Below are 15,241 nucleotides of genomic sequence, written 5' to 3' on the forward strand. Positions count from 1 at the left end.
AGAGAAATCAGCTGTAATGTGGGCGGGGCCTGTGGGTGAAAACAATCCCCGTCCAATCAGAACGCGTGGAAGTGTTGACATTACGGCGAGCCTCAGCAAATGTGGACGTGTGGGAGGGATTTACGCGCGAGATTTGCATGAAGCACATTTAGTGACTGTTTCTTCCTTTTCTCGCGTTTTTAATTGTATTTTGGTTGTCAGTAACTATTTCTGATATATAATGTGAGTTCTAGACGAATTCAGGATGTTAATAAACGATATTTAGGTGCGTAAACGTCGCTGAACTGTTCCGTGGATCTGTATCGACATCTTGTGGTGGGTTTACAGAAGCAATATTGCGTCACTCTTCAATATTTATCTTTCCTGAACAAGTCGATACAAGAGTGACACAGAAAAACCTGGTTTGATCTTAGATGGAAGAAGTAGGCCTATATTTGAGTCATCAAAAAATTTTTCATTAAGAACAAACCTACAACTTGAAAGATATGTTAATCCTCCAAAAACATATTTTCCCACCTCAGGCACAAAATCTTTATTAATATTATCATTTTTATTCAGGCAAGGAAGCCATTCTTGTACCACCCCGTCACGGACAATATTGGAGTAGTAAAACAAGAAATAGATTTTTAAAATCTTATGTTTTCCTAATAGTAAAATGTAATTTGTAAAATGTAAAAGTAAAATTTAATCTTGAAATATGAATTTGACGTTTCAATGGCCTCATTGTTTGTACTTAAAAAATGAATTCACTTAAAAAATACAAATAAAGTTACATTTATCTGATTAGTCCACACAACAAGAACATCATTCAACATTAAAGGATTAGTTCACTTTCAAAATAAATTTTCCTGATCATTTACTCACCTCCATGTCATCCAAGATGTTCATGTCCTTCTTTCTTCAGTCGAAAAGAAATTAAGGTTTTTGATGAAAACAATCCAGGATTATTCTCCTTATAGTGGACTTCAATGGACTCCAAACGGTTGAAGGTCAAAATTACAGTTTACAGTGATCCCAGATGAGGAATAAGGGTCTTATCTAGAGAAACCATCGCTCATTTTATAAAATTTATACGTTTTTAACCATAAATGTTCATCTTGAACTAGCTCTCTTCTTCTTCTTCTCTATTTGAATTCCAGCAGTGTAGACACTGCTAAGTGTATTACTGCCCTCCTCAGGTCAAAGTTTGAACTAATTGTTATATACTTGCACTAGCATATTGACTATGACAATTTAGTTTAAACTTTGACCTGAGGAGGGCAGTAATACACTTAGCAGTGTCTACACTGCTGGATTTCAAATAAAGAAAAAGAGGAGAGCTAGTTCAGTAAAGATGAGCAGTAAAAAATATAAATTTAAATTTTTTTTTTTTTTTTTTTTTGAAAATGAGCGATGGTTTCTCTAGATAAGACCCTTATTCCTCGTCTGGGATCGTGTAGAATGTTTTGAAGCTGCAATGAAACTGTAATTTTGACCTTCAACCGTTTGGGCTCCATTGAAGTCTGCTATATGGAGAAAAATCTTGGAATGTTTTCATCAAAAACCTTCATTTCTTTTTGACTGAAGAAAGAAGGACATGGACATCTTGGATGACATGGGGGTGAGTAAATTATCAGGAAATTTTCATTTGAAAGTGAACTAATCCTTTAATTTATGTAATATTTCATTTTCTTTCCATAAACTTTTAACAAAATGACCCTGTGAAGGGGTGGTATGGACAGTGTTTCTTTATGTGATCTGCAGGTTTTAAATTTTAAAAACTGGGGGAGGATAGACATTCAAATTGAGTAAAAAGTGAGTGAGTGAGTGAGTGAGTGAATGAGTGAATGAACCTAACAGTGTTGCCAAGTCGCGGATTTGGGCTACTTTTACACTGTTGCCGCGGGTTGTTTTTCATGTCCACGGGTTGAAGCGAGCTCAAATAACATGATATTTAGCCCTTGGAATGCACATTTTACCAAGGGAACCCTGCCAAAAAAAAAAGTTTTACCCCCTAGAACTTGATTTTTATCGGGGGACATTTTGGGATGAAATTTACCACCCCGTCATGTGGGTGGTAAATTTCATCCCAAATTGTCCGCAAATCTCCCATTTGCTCAAGTTTCTCAACTAGCATACATGCATTCAATCTGAAATATAATTTTCTTTGTATTAATAATGTAAAAAAAATAAAAATAAAAAACAGTTTTCCCTCTCTATTTTGCATGACGGGGTGGTAGGTTTAAGGTTGACGGCCCCTGCCTAACATGAAAAAGCAACAAACAAACAATGTAAAATTTTTTACATAGTTGCCTGCTTTTGTTCTTGGTGGCTATACAGCTCAAATGTCACTTCGGCTTTGTGATGTCATTTAAAGGAACAGTGCATTATTTATTGATAAAACAAGTTAGTGTGACGGGGTGGTAAGTCAAACTGAGGGACACACACAAATCATAAAATATTTACAAAAAAAATAAGGTTTATTGTGAATAAATATATCTTGTGTAAACAGGGACACACATATAATACTGAAAATAGTATGTTTGAAAAAAATATACAACTTATTTGGTAATATTTTAGATGCAAATGTCATGTTGGTTAGCACGGACATGTGAAATTGGCTATGTAATATTGAAAAAATGACTAAAAATAGTATGCTAATCTTCAAAAAAAGCATTTGATCATATATTATGTTTAAAAGAACACTTGAATTAATAACTTTAAGCTTTGGAAACAGACTTTGGGACATTTTTTGTGCTTTATGCATCTGATCAAACGTGGCAGACCCAGATGGCACCCGTTTCGTAGAATGACTCATTTAACAAAAAAAATTAATAATAAGCATATTTGACAAATTCTTCAAAATAAAACATGTAATATTCCTAAAGGCAAATTTTATTGGGCATCTATTATTGAATTTATAGACTGGAAGGAAGCCTGGCCAATACTGCATTCCAAATAAGTTCATTTTAAGATATTACATAAAATATATCTTGTGAATGAAACTGTGGCAAAATACATGGAGATTAACAGTTCTTGCTCATTTTCTGGGAATAATGATGAAACACTGATCCATTTGTTTTTTTTTTGGAATAGTTTATATCTTCATATATGTAAGCATCTTGATTCTTCCAAATCCTTTCAGTTAAAAGATATAATTTGTTACTATAAAGGTACAACTAATACTCCAATAAATTATATTGTTATTTTTTTATTTTGTTTGGAAAAAATTTTATTCATAAACAAAAATTTCTTTAACTCGCAGCCTACTTTTTCACGTTTCTTAACTGAAATTGATGCATTTCTCAGATCTCTTAGATTGATTAAAAATAAGAAAAGTGACAGATTTTTGAAATCTTTTGAAGATTTGTTCGGTACTGCCTTTGATGTATACTGTTTCCTCTTTATGTGTTCATGATGTTATTTTTATTTTTATTTATTTATTTTTTCCTTTCTCTTATTTTGTTTGTGGAACTTTACATGAAGATTTTATGTAATTTCATTCCTGTAGAGGTTCTGTCTGTTTTGTCTTTGTATCTGTTCATTGTTTGATGCATTATAATAATAATAAATAATAAAAAAGAACAACTCAATACAATATTATATTAAAGTACAAAGTGATATGTCGGTATTAATAATACATTTTTAGAATGTAAAAGAAAACACATGCTATAACTGAAGAGGGAAATATTGTTCTTGTATATGGTCATTTATATTATATACATTTATTTTTATAGAAAATTATATGTTTTAAGTTTATTTTGTTTATTAGTTTTAGTGACCTCCATTATTTATTTTTTATGAATTGTTTCATCTGTTTATTAGAATATTTGTTTTGCTTACTTTCCTAGTAATTTATTTGCATTTAAAATCTCATTTGCTGTCTACAAAAACAAACAAACAAAAAAAAAAAAAGGAAAAACAAACAAGAAAAAAAGCATGTCTAATAAAATTTATATGGAATTCTTATTATTTATGTTTAGTAGCCACCATATATATATATATATATATATATATATATATATATATATATATATATATATATATATATATATATATATATATCACGTCATTATATTGTTTAGAGCATAAGAAACAAATTAAAAAAAAAAATAAAAATAAAAATTTTTTGAAAAATTATATTTTATTCATATGTTATGCTATGTCCTCTGTTGTGGACACCAGGACTAAGTTGTTTAAAAAAATAAAATGGCATTAAATGACATGTAAAGGCAAAAACAATGGGATTTTTTTTTTTAAATCACCAATCAATTTTTAGGATTCAGGATTGTTTTAACCAAACTTTGTATAAAGATGATTCTCAACTATGTTATGAAAGATATAATGGAATAAATTGATATACCATTTTACTTAATGCAATATGTAGGTTAAATGGCCATACATGGGTTTTCCCATTCAATACAATGTATACACTGTATCTAATTTGCATATTAATGTGTTCTTGGAGCAACATGTAATGAAAAAAGAAGTGTAATAATGGGAATAATAATTGGCAACATTTTAATAATAATATCTAATAATTAATAGGAATATTGATATATAATTTATTTCCCTATTCACTTCTCCTAAAATGCCTGATAAACATGATTTAAGTCCTATGTGTTGATACAAATTGTTATTTTGTTTTGTCATTTGTGGTCTACTATTTCTGGTCTTAGATAATTGTGACCAATCAAAACAACATTAAAAGATGATAAAGCAGAAGAAGAAAAACGAGTGTCTTAAACAACCGGACGTGACGTGGAAACGCGAACCGGATGACGTGGGTTTGGTTGTTGCTTCTAGAACACACAAATCTCACAAGAGGATTTCCATATTCGCCCAGTTTTTATAGCTTTTCTGTTTAATGTCATTTAATGACAATTTAGGAAAACTGATACGGCATCACTGAGCAAAAACAAAACGAAACTCTTTTTTATTATTAATTGGTCAAGCTCTCCGTTGTTAAGGGGTTTAAATGTGTAACAGCTGATCAAGATATGTCGAACAGAAGCTGAAGGCTTTAATCGAGGGTTTCCTCTTTTAGTTTGTTTCATCTTTCTCTAATATTTGTTTGATTTTAACAGCGGGGTGGATTTCGGTTGACCTATAGATCGTAGTTACGGGCAAAAAGGCTGGCTTAGGTTAGTGTTTGTCGATTGGCGAGTGGTAGCTATTGCTATTAGCTAAAAAAGTGAGCCGTGGACAGTGAGGGACCATGGATTTCGACAACGTGCTGTCCATCGCCACCCAAAATCAAGGGCTCAGCAGCATACCGGTAAGTATCAGCAGAAAAAAATAAAAAATAAAATAATATATATATATATATATATATATATATATATATATATATATATATATATATATATATATATATATAATGTCTGTGAAGTAGATTCAAATATGTACAATCTAGGCCTTTGGTAGGTCCAACTTTATAGTTGTTTTATTAATTCAAATGTTTTACTGCTGTAACATGTCAAACTGGCATGTTTTAGAGTAATATTAATACACATCTATTGAAATAAAAGCATTCTGTCATATGGATCCTTATGGCTCTCATGTGCACATGGCTATAGCTTTCAGTCATGTCTGTGTTTTATAGAAGCGGTATAGCTTAAAAACTGGTCCACCCAAGAAAGATGACAAAGTCAAAGGAGTTAATTCGGCTGCGGTGCAAGCCTTCTTGAAAAAAAAGGCCATGGAGGAAAGGAAAAAAGGTACTTTTTTTTTCTTCATAATCCTTGTTTTGCTATATATAACACTTCTCTTTAAAGCCATAGCCAGTCAAGTCATTGTTTACTTGCTCTCATGTCATTACAAACCCCATGGTCCACAAAATACTGCTATTTCACATATGATTAAAATGAATGGGGATGGATGCTGTCAAGATGATTAAAATTACCTTAAAATACCATAAAAGTAGTCCATGCCACTTATATTTAAACATCATGGTAAGGTTGATCTCAACAACATAAGTGTCACAGATTTCATTGTAAAACAACCAACTGCTTGTACACAGTTTTAAACCAGAAAGCTTGTTTAAATTATAAATGGTAATAAAGAAAACCAAGACCTCAAATCTGTTTTTAGCTTAAGGGAATTTATTATAATACCTTTACAGGTGCTGTTCTCATAAAAAATGTGATTAGTTATAAAAATGATAATATATCTGATTTATCAAAATAAATATTTTAGTCAAAATCATTCGGCTGCCCTCTGTCTGGTGGTCACGCTCTTCTAACACTTCTAACAACACCCCTGAAAAGGTAGCCCACATGAAACTATATGGATATAAGCTTCTTTGAAGGGCTTATTATAAAGTCCTCACATGCTTGGGACTATTTAGGTCATGCAATTTTTTTTCTTCATATTTTTCAAATACATTTTTCTCCATATAAATTGGTCTTTCACCATAGGAATGCACCTTTCACTACTATAAAGTGGCGTCGCACAGACTCAGCTAATTGATTAAAGGGATAGTTCACCCAAAAATGAAAATTTGATGTTTATCTGTTTACCCCCAGGGCATCCAAGATGTAGGTGACTTTGTTTCTTCAGTAGAACACAAATGATGATTTTTAACTCCAACCGTTGCCGTCTGTCAGTCGTACAATGCATGGCAATGGGAACTCCATCTATGAGAGTCAAAAAAAACATGCACAGACAAATCCAAATTAAACCCTGTGGCTCGTGACAACACATTGATGTCCTAAGACATGAAACCATTAGTTTGTGCGAGAAACCGAACAGTATTTATATCATTTTTTACCTCTAAAACACCACTATGTCCAACTGCCCTGTGCATCCAGTTAGTGAGGTCAGAAAACGCGGTTCTGATGACGGAAGTGATGTCTCGCGCTTTGCTTCAATGAGTGCGATATATCACTTCCGTCATCAGAGCGCGTTCTTACCTCACTAACCGAATGCGCAGGGCAGTTGGACGTAGTGGTGTTTTAGAGGTAAAAAATGATATAAATACTGTTCGGTTTCTCGCAATATTTATTCAAATTAAATTGCTTTATTTTAATCCTTGCTAATAGGCGAGGTGGACAGAAGTTACCCACTTTTGTTCCAGCATTGACCACCATATATTTAAACTTCTGAAAACGGTACTAGTGGGATGTGTGGGAGAACCGCTGTATCCTTTAATAGCGATGTCTCACTTCATGAATATTATATAGTAATGAATGCACTGAAAAGCCCTTGCACTACTCATGTATCCTACGCTTTGCGGCAGATATCAATGCTGAGAGAGAGATTATAAGACAGTGCTGCACGATCTCGAATCAAACACCTATGTGATCATAAATGACAACAATTTGTCTGTCTATTAATCCTTTGACAAAATCAAATTGCAACATTCAAATCTGTGTTGGCGCTGCCGCTGATCCAGAGGAAGCAGTTATTATTTCTACCTCATAGCATCATTTCTGTGATAATAGTAAATAGTATGATAAATGTTTATAGTTAAAATATAATCACCGATGTCTAAGGTAGCGATCAAAATAGTTAACACCTTTTGAAAAATAACCACTGTATCGATTACATTGTTTTGCTACTCGTTGGTGACAAATGACTGTTTAAAACTGTCATTGGATCATTTATTCAAGAGAATGTAGTACTGTAATGTATTATGCTTCTGAAATAAAACTCAGATGTGATCATTTTGTACATATGACTCATCTTATACATCATGTACAGTCTGTATAAGTGTATGATTCAACTTTTCCCCATGTCCTAGCGTTAAAAAAACAAAGCAAAATCACAATACATTGCAATATCGAATCTCAATACTTGTAGAACTTGCAATTCTTAAATAAATAGCAATACATGTCATATCACCACCCAAGGATCGTGATGGGATCGAATCCCAGCCCTAAGCAATATTATGATTGGCACTAACTCTGCTGGATAGTGGCCCTCCAGGAGCAGGATAGGTCACCCCGTCATAGGGATTTTTGTAAAGACGTGAAGGTCAGAAAATGGCACTCTTATGATGCATATTTTGATGTCACTTTGCTTCTCCTTTTTAGAAATACAGGATAAGAAAGCAAAAGAAGATCTGTTAGCCAAAAGAGTGGAGCTGAAATCAGATAGGAAGGCACGAGCAATGGCTTCACGAACCAAGGACAATTTCAAAGGTTACAACGGCGTCCCTGTCATAGACCAGCCCAAAAGGAGGCATTCGAAGGGGGACAGATCAGAAGATCAGGAAATGTCAAACACATATGATGATGATGATGATAATTACGAGTATGAGGGTACAGATTCTGAATCTGAAGAACAAAGCAGGCCTGTTAAGCCTCAGCCTCATCCTCAGTCTCGGGCTGAGTTCTCCAACAAAGCTGACAACAAACCGAAAAAAGCCAGTGCTCCAGCTAGGCCCACACCGCCATCAATGAACTTTGCAGAACTCTTGAAACTTGCGCAAAAGAAGCAATATGAACCTGTTGAAATAAAAGTAGTGAAGAAGACCGAAGAGAGACTTAGAACAGCAGAGGAGATTCGAGAACTCGAAATGGAGCGCAGGGTTAAGAAACAGGATAAAGAGAGGGACCCAAAACCAGACAAGTATTCAGGACAGAAAGACAGCAGATCTCAATTCAGCTCAAGTTCTCAGAAGAAGAATGTAGACCGAGAAGGCAAAAATGGGAAAATGCCCAAGCCACCAGTAGAAAAGCACCAGTCAAGTAGTACCAGCAAAAGGCCAAAGCTTCAAGCATCCAGTGAACGAACTCCAGGTTCTGCCAAACTACATGGAGACAGAAACAACTCCTCAGGCTCCTCAGGTGCCTTAAATGATAAAGCTACCATGAAGTATGGTGCTCCGTTAAATGCGAAACAAGCACCACCTAGACCCTCACAAGGCCAAAGGCCCACAACCTCAAGTGACCTTACCCCAAGGAAGGGGAATACCTCAATATCTCAAGGGAAATCAAGTATTTCGGGAAGTCGCACTGTAGCTGCTCCTGGTGCAGCTAGATCAGGTCAAGGACCACTCAAAAACTCTGGGCAGAGTAGACCTAACTCTGGGCAGAGTAGACCTAGTAGCTCTGATAGAGGTGGGCAGAATCAGAGACCAGCAAATCCAGGACATTTATCACGACCTGGGAGCAATGCTCCACCTCGGCCTGGTAGCAATGGACTTGTACGACCCTCTTCTGGTGATCCCTCCAAACAACCAAGACCAGGTGGTAGTTTGCAAGGTCAGCAAATTCCTGGAAGCTCCAGGGCCTCTATAAATGGACCAAGTAGAATGGGAGGTAGTGTTTCTGGGAGACCAGTAAATGGCATGGGCTCTGGCCCTGGAAGACCTCAGTGCACTGTTGTTTCAGAGACTATTTCATCAAAGAACTTTGCTTCGAGACCCGGGATGGTTCAGAGGCCTCCAGTGCCACAAGGCCCCAAGACAGTGATTGCCCCCACAGGCCACAGAGTCTTGGTTAAACCTCCAGGTAAGAGATAAGAAAAGTGTTTCATTCATTCTAATTGTTAATATTGTTTAGAGAACTACTATTTCAACAGCTCACAATCCCAAGATACCCCTAAATAATTACTATTTCAACCCTCTACAATGCAAGTAAATCACTCGCATATGCAACTAAATCTTCACTCTGGGCGACTTGAATAATGTCTATCATTAACCATTGGCTAATAAATTCTTAGATTTTTTCCCCTTGCAACAACATCTCTTCTCTTCCTGTCCTACTTTTTTTTTTTTCTCATTCAGGAAGCATGAGTTTCATGCTGACATTTGTGTTTTTTGTTTGTTTTTACAAACTGAGGGAACAAGTTGAAATAATTTTCAGTGGTAATTGACAACTAACTAAGATTATTTTAATATTTAGTATTACAGAATAAAAATGTTAGTCTTTTAAATCACATACTATTTTACCAAAACTTAAAATACCAATTTTTTTTCTCTTTAATAGCCTTTGGTAGCCTAGCAGTGCTTCCCACAGGTTTGAAATATACTTGCGGTGGTAGCTGGGCGAAAAATCCTCCTATTACCCACGGCACAAAAATGGTCTACTACATGTGACAAACAAATAATGTGTGATTTTTTTTTTTTTTTTTTTTTTTTTTTTTTTTTTTTTTTTTTTTTTTTTTTTTTATTTTTTTTAATTTTTATATTTTTTTAAACTGACGCGCACATAACGAGCAGGTACGAAACGACTAGCTATTCGATCGCGGATGTTTTCATTATCTTGTATAAAAGTATAAGAGGATAAAAATAATAAAAGCAAAAATGTGTCTCCAAATATACGTGGGCGGCCTGCCCAAGTAAAGTCTATGTGTGGGAAGCACTGCCTAGCATAGTGCTAATTGGTGTGAAATTTTTTCTAATTTTCTACAAGAAGATAACAGATAACAAACAATGTTTTTGAGGCACTGAGGAAATCTGGGGTGTCTTATCAGACATAAATTTCATCTAACAATTGGAGGGGACAGTGAAAATAAAATTTCTCAAGCAATTTTTGAAGGGCACCCAAATATTTAGCCAAAATTTATTTCCGATTTTCTTGTTAATATAAATACGAGTGCAGTTCATAGGTTCTCCACGCGGTCATATTAAAATGATTAAATTATCTTGCGTCCTCCACATAGTATTTTAGGTTTCGTCTGGGACAGAGAACGTCTCTTAGCCTACGATATTCAACTGCAGCAAGCCCACTGATCTGCCACTTAGCATCAAATTGAGCAAAACCCAACAGAATATTAGCCTCATATCAGTTCACATATAGGCCGTGTTATTTTGGCGGTTTGTCGTGTTTTTCCAAATGAAATGGTGTAGAAAGCTCTGAAGTTCATGTAACACAGTAAGCGTCACGTGTGTTTGAGTTTGTGAAGTAGACGAAATGATGGCATTCGTTCACACAGACACACAGAACATGCAAACTTATAAGCGACATGCTTTGGTTGTTGTCACATTCATTTGTATGTGAAAGCCTTAAAAACCCTGCGTAGTAGTTTGTCACGGCAAATGTCTCTCCTCCGTCCTTAGGTTGCCAGTTATTCATTACAAGGATAATATGCATTAGTAAAGGCATCCTTTTTCATTTTCTTTTTCTACAGATAAACTTTTTGATGGCTGCGGTATGTTATAAAAAAAAAAAAAAAAAAACACAACCTGCGGCTCTGTAATTGTTCCCGTGACGGCATTTTCAAAATTGCCCAATTGTCCGGAAAAAACGCGACCTTGGCAACGCTGGCCCACTGGACTTGTGTATGTGAGATAAAAGAGGGAAGCAGGCGGGGGGGGGAGTATATTATTTACAATACACAATGTAGTTTTTAATGATATTTTTAGGGGGGTCAACCCTCAGATGGGAGGGTCCCGACCCCCCCCGCGATTTCCGCCTATGTATCTTATACCAGATATTATACAATACCGGGATACTCCTTGAATTGTACTTGATGGGAGTTGATCATGGAAGCTTCTGCCTTGTCAAAGGGGGTTGGATTTAGTGAATCATCTGCAAAACTAGAATTCCTGGATTGAATTTGTTTGAATTGTTCCTTACGTTAATTGTCTCTGAATTGCTGCGTTGAGTTTGCATGGGTTTATGAATCATTTACACACATGTCCATTCTTGTGTGTCATGAATGAGGCCATTTGGCTTTTAACTTGTAGTCAATAACAACCAGTGTTGCCAAGGCCGTGGTTTTGGGCTACTTTAACACTGTTGCCGTGGGTTGTTTTTCATGTCCGTGGCTTGAAGTGACCCCAAATAACATGATATGTGAATTTTATCAGGGGAACCCCACCCAAAACATGGGACACGATTTTTACCGAGGGACCTTCCCTGAAATGTATTTCGGCTAGCAGGTTTTGTTACCCTGGTAGCAAAAACAATGCCTTATGTGATGTATCCCCTACTGTTTTTGAAGGACCGTCGTTGCCTCCCATCACATCCACTTATAAACGGAAGTATGAAGATGAGGAAGAGTACGACTCGGAGATGGATGACTTCATTGACGATGAAGGAGAAGACCAAGATGAAGTTTCAAAACATATCAGGGAAATCTTTGGCTACGACAGGACCAAGTGAGTTCTTGTTGCAAATATAATTTACCTTGAAATACACACTCTACTTAAAATACAAAGGTTATTTTGCATATATTGTGGTAACATGTCTTTCGTTTCAATAGATATAAAGACGAAAGTGACTATGCATTGAAGTTTATGGAGAGCAGCTGGAGAGATCAGCAGAAAGAGGAAGCACGGAGGTAAGCCGACAAATTCAGTTGCATACTATGAGTGGAGAAATGGTAGCTCTGGCTAACTGATGTGGTTCATCATCATTTTCACCAGATCATCACACTATTGCCTTTTTTCTGTGTGTTTTTTGTGTGTTATTCCTTGCCCCGATTGTCTGGTTAGTCTGCGAATGGCAGTGTTTGAAGACCAGGAGGAGGAAAGAAGAGAACTTGAGGAGATGAAGCGGAAGAATGCCAAGAAGAGAAAATGATTGTGATGATTGTGTTCGGATAGACTGAAATAAAACGCTTCTCTCCCTTTACGCAGAGGACCGGCGAAAGTCACGTTCCTTAATGACGTCTGTTTTTTCTGCTTCAGTTTACGCCTGGGTATCAAGGAGGATGAAGAAGAAATGCGAATGGAGGAGGAGGAGATGAAAAGAAAACTAGCAATGAAAGCGAAACAGAAAAAGATTTAGTTTACTTTACTTGACTTTGATCTAGTCTTATTTGGTTGGAACCGAGAGGAATGGAAATGTCTGCCTTGTGCCACTGACATTGTTACACTATTTATTTGAATGCCCAAGCCATGGGAGCAGGTTTGCACTATCAAAAGCCCATCTTACGTAGCTGAGCTTCAGAGAAAATTATATATAAAATAAATATCTGAGAATCACAATAGCATTTTTTGTATCTGTAGAAATGATGTATATTGATGTGGATGCCTTACACCTCAAGCACCAACTTCTTCAAAATTGGTCCTGGTTTTGGGAGAGTTATTTTATTACTTGTACTATTTAATTGGTGAGAAAAGACAGAAGACTGCCATTTTTCCAATGTATTTTTTTGTTAAAGTGATTTGACAGATACTGTTGTCCTGTCATTTGTTAATTCTCTCTTATTGCTTTAATAGTGGATCTGGTTACAGAAATCTGAAAGTAAAAATGAGTGAGCTGGTATGAAACTCAAATATTAACTTTGTTCTGTAGACACGTCACATATTGCACAACATGTTCTTGTAATGCGAATGGTATCATTCAACATTTCTGGCCTTGTTTAGACTAGTCCACAAACTAATTTGTAACCTATCAGTTGCAATAACATGGTATTCTGTGAAGAACTTTTAAGCACCATATACAATGGGTTTCAAATGTGAATTAAATATCATACCACCACAGTAAGGGTCATTGTAGAAATTTTAAGAACAAGTGGGAAAGCAGGTTTGACCAGCAGAGGGCGCTAATCGCTACAGCCATAGATGAGGCATGCTAACATCCTGCCAATTTTGTCACTGACCAGAGTGAACGGTCTTAGAGGATTAGTTCCCTTTCAAATTAAAATTTCCTGATAATTTACTCACCCCCATGTCATCCAAGATGTTCATGTCTTTCTTTATTCAGTCAAAAAGAAATTAAGGTTTTTCATGAAAACACTCCAGGATTTTTCTCCATATAGTGGACTTCAATGGAGCCCAAACGGTTGAAGGTCAAAATTAGTTAACAACGATCCCAGATGAGAAAAAAAGGGTCTTATCTAGAGAAACCGTCACTCATTTTCTAAAAGAAAATTCAAAATTTTATACTTTTTAACCATAAATGCTCATCTCATTACAATTCCAGCAGTGTAGACACTGCTAAGTGTATTACTGCCCCCCACAGGTCAAAGTTTGAACTAAACTCTTATATACTTGCACTAGCATATTGAATATAACAATTTAGTTCAAACTTTGACCTGTGGAGGGCAGTAAATACACTTAGCAGTGTCTACACTGCTGGAATTCTAATAGAGAATTAGAAGAGAGCTAGTTCAAGATGAGCATTTATGGTTAAAATGTAAAAAAAAAATTTAATAAAATGAGCGATGGTTTCTCTAGATAAGACCCTTATTTCTCGTCTGGGATCACTGTAAACTGTAATTTTGACCTTCAACCGTTTGGGCTCCATTGAAGTCCACTATATGGAGAAAAATCCTGGAATGTTTTCATCAAAAACCTTAATTTCTTTTTGAAGAAAGAAAGACATGAACATCTTGGATGACATGGGGGTGAGTAAATTATCAGGAAATTTTAATTTGAAAGTGAACTAATCCTTTAATAATATCACCATTGTTGTCTTCATTGTCGGCTTTAAAGTAAGGCACATAATAACAAATCATAATTAACCTTCATGCAAATTACATTTTACACAGTGTTTGGCTGCTTTTGTTGCTTCCATCCAGGAGAATATGTCACATCTTTTATATGTGTCCTGCTTTTCCAGAATTAGGATCAGGTAGGTTTGTGAATGAATGAATATTCATGAATTGAAATGAACATTTATGAACCCTGTCCTCACAGTAGTTTATTTACTAATAGACAGATATGGAAAGACTTGTGTGCACTGATGGTTAGAAGGTGGTGCCATTGGTTTGCCCAAGAGCTCCAAACAAATTTTAGGGTTTGAGTTCTTGGGTAGTAAGTCAAGAGGACCCCCTGGCCTACAGGGTCTGAGGCCCACCCTCCAGTCTCACAGAATCACGTGGGAATGGCTGGCATTTGTATTTTAAAGTTCACAAAACAATTGTAACTGTTAAATTATTTAAGCAAAATTCAAGAGAAATTCAGAATGCAAAACTGTCCATTTTCAAATTTCAATTGAAATCATATACAATGCTCAGCGTGAATGAGTACACCCCCTTTGAAAAGTAACATTTTAAACAATATCTCCATGAACACAAAAACAATTTCCAAAATGTTTACAAGACTAGGGTTAATTCACCCAAAAATGAAAATTCTGTCATTAATTACTCACCCTCATGCCATTCCACACCCGTAAGACCTTCATTAATCTTCGGAACACAAATTAAGATATTTTTTGATTAAATCAGATGGCTCAGTGAGGCCTGCATAGCCAGCAATGAGATTTCCTCTCTCAAGATCCATGTACTAAAAACATATTTAAATCAGTTCATGTGAGTACAGTGGCTCAATATTAATATTATAAAGCGACGAGAATATTTCTGGTGCGCCAAAAAAACTAACGACTTTTATAGTGATGTCCGATTTCAAAACACTGCTTCA

General features: G+C 35.7%; 1 protein-coding gene across 3 annotated transcripts; it reads left to right on the top strand.

The window, feature by feature from the left end:
- Positions 1-4,729: 4,729 nt before the first annotated feature.
- On the top strand, positions 4,730-13,050 carry spty2d1 (SPT2 chromatin protein domain containing 1). 3 transcript variants are annotated; one of them, XM_048158690.1, is made up of 6 exons: positions 4,730-5,257; positions 5,585-5,699; positions 8,016-9,437; positions 11,875-12,031; positions 12,136-12,213; positions 12,368-13,050. In XM_048158690.1, the coding sequence occupies exons 1-6, from the start codon at positions 5,198-5,200 to the stop codon at positions 12,453-12,455; spliced, it is 1,920 nt and encodes a 639-aa protein (XP_048014647.1). In that variant the 5' UTR covers positions 4,730-5,197; the 3' UTR covers positions 12,456-13,050. The 3 variants fall into 3 exon arrangements, with proteins under 3 accessions (XP_048014647.1, XP_048014646.1, XP_048014648.1); XM_048158689.1 differs by having other exon boundaries at positions 12,563-13,050; XM_048158691.1 differs by having other exon boundaries at positions 5,119-5,257; positions 5,559-5,699; positions 12,563-13,050.
- Positions 13,051-15,241: the final 2,191 nt, after the last annotated feature.

The sequence above is a fragment of the Megalobrama amblycephala genome, linkage group LG15 (genome assembly GCF_018812025.1).
Source record: "Megalobrama amblycephala isolate DHTTF-2021 linkage group LG15, ASM1881202v1, whole genome shotgun sequence".
Lineage (NCBI taxonomy): Eukaryota > Metazoa > Chordata > Actinopteri > Cypriniformes > Xenocyprididae > Megalobrama > Megalobrama amblycephala.

Bases quoted from the DNA above. Each gene is read 5' to 3' on its own strand.
- spty2d1 (XM_048158689.1), top strand. From the start codon at position 5,198: ATGGATTTCGACAACGTGCTGTCCATCGCCACCCAAAATCAAGGGCTC. The intron at 5,258-5,584 runs GTAAGTATCAGC...TGTGTTTTATAG, and splicing joins AAGGGCTCAGCAGCATACCG to AAGCGGTATAGCTTAAAAAC. The intron at 9,438-11,874 runs GTAAGAGATAAG...CTGTTTTTGAAG, and splicing joins AGTCTTGGTTAAACCTCCAG to GACCGTCGTTGCCTCCCATC.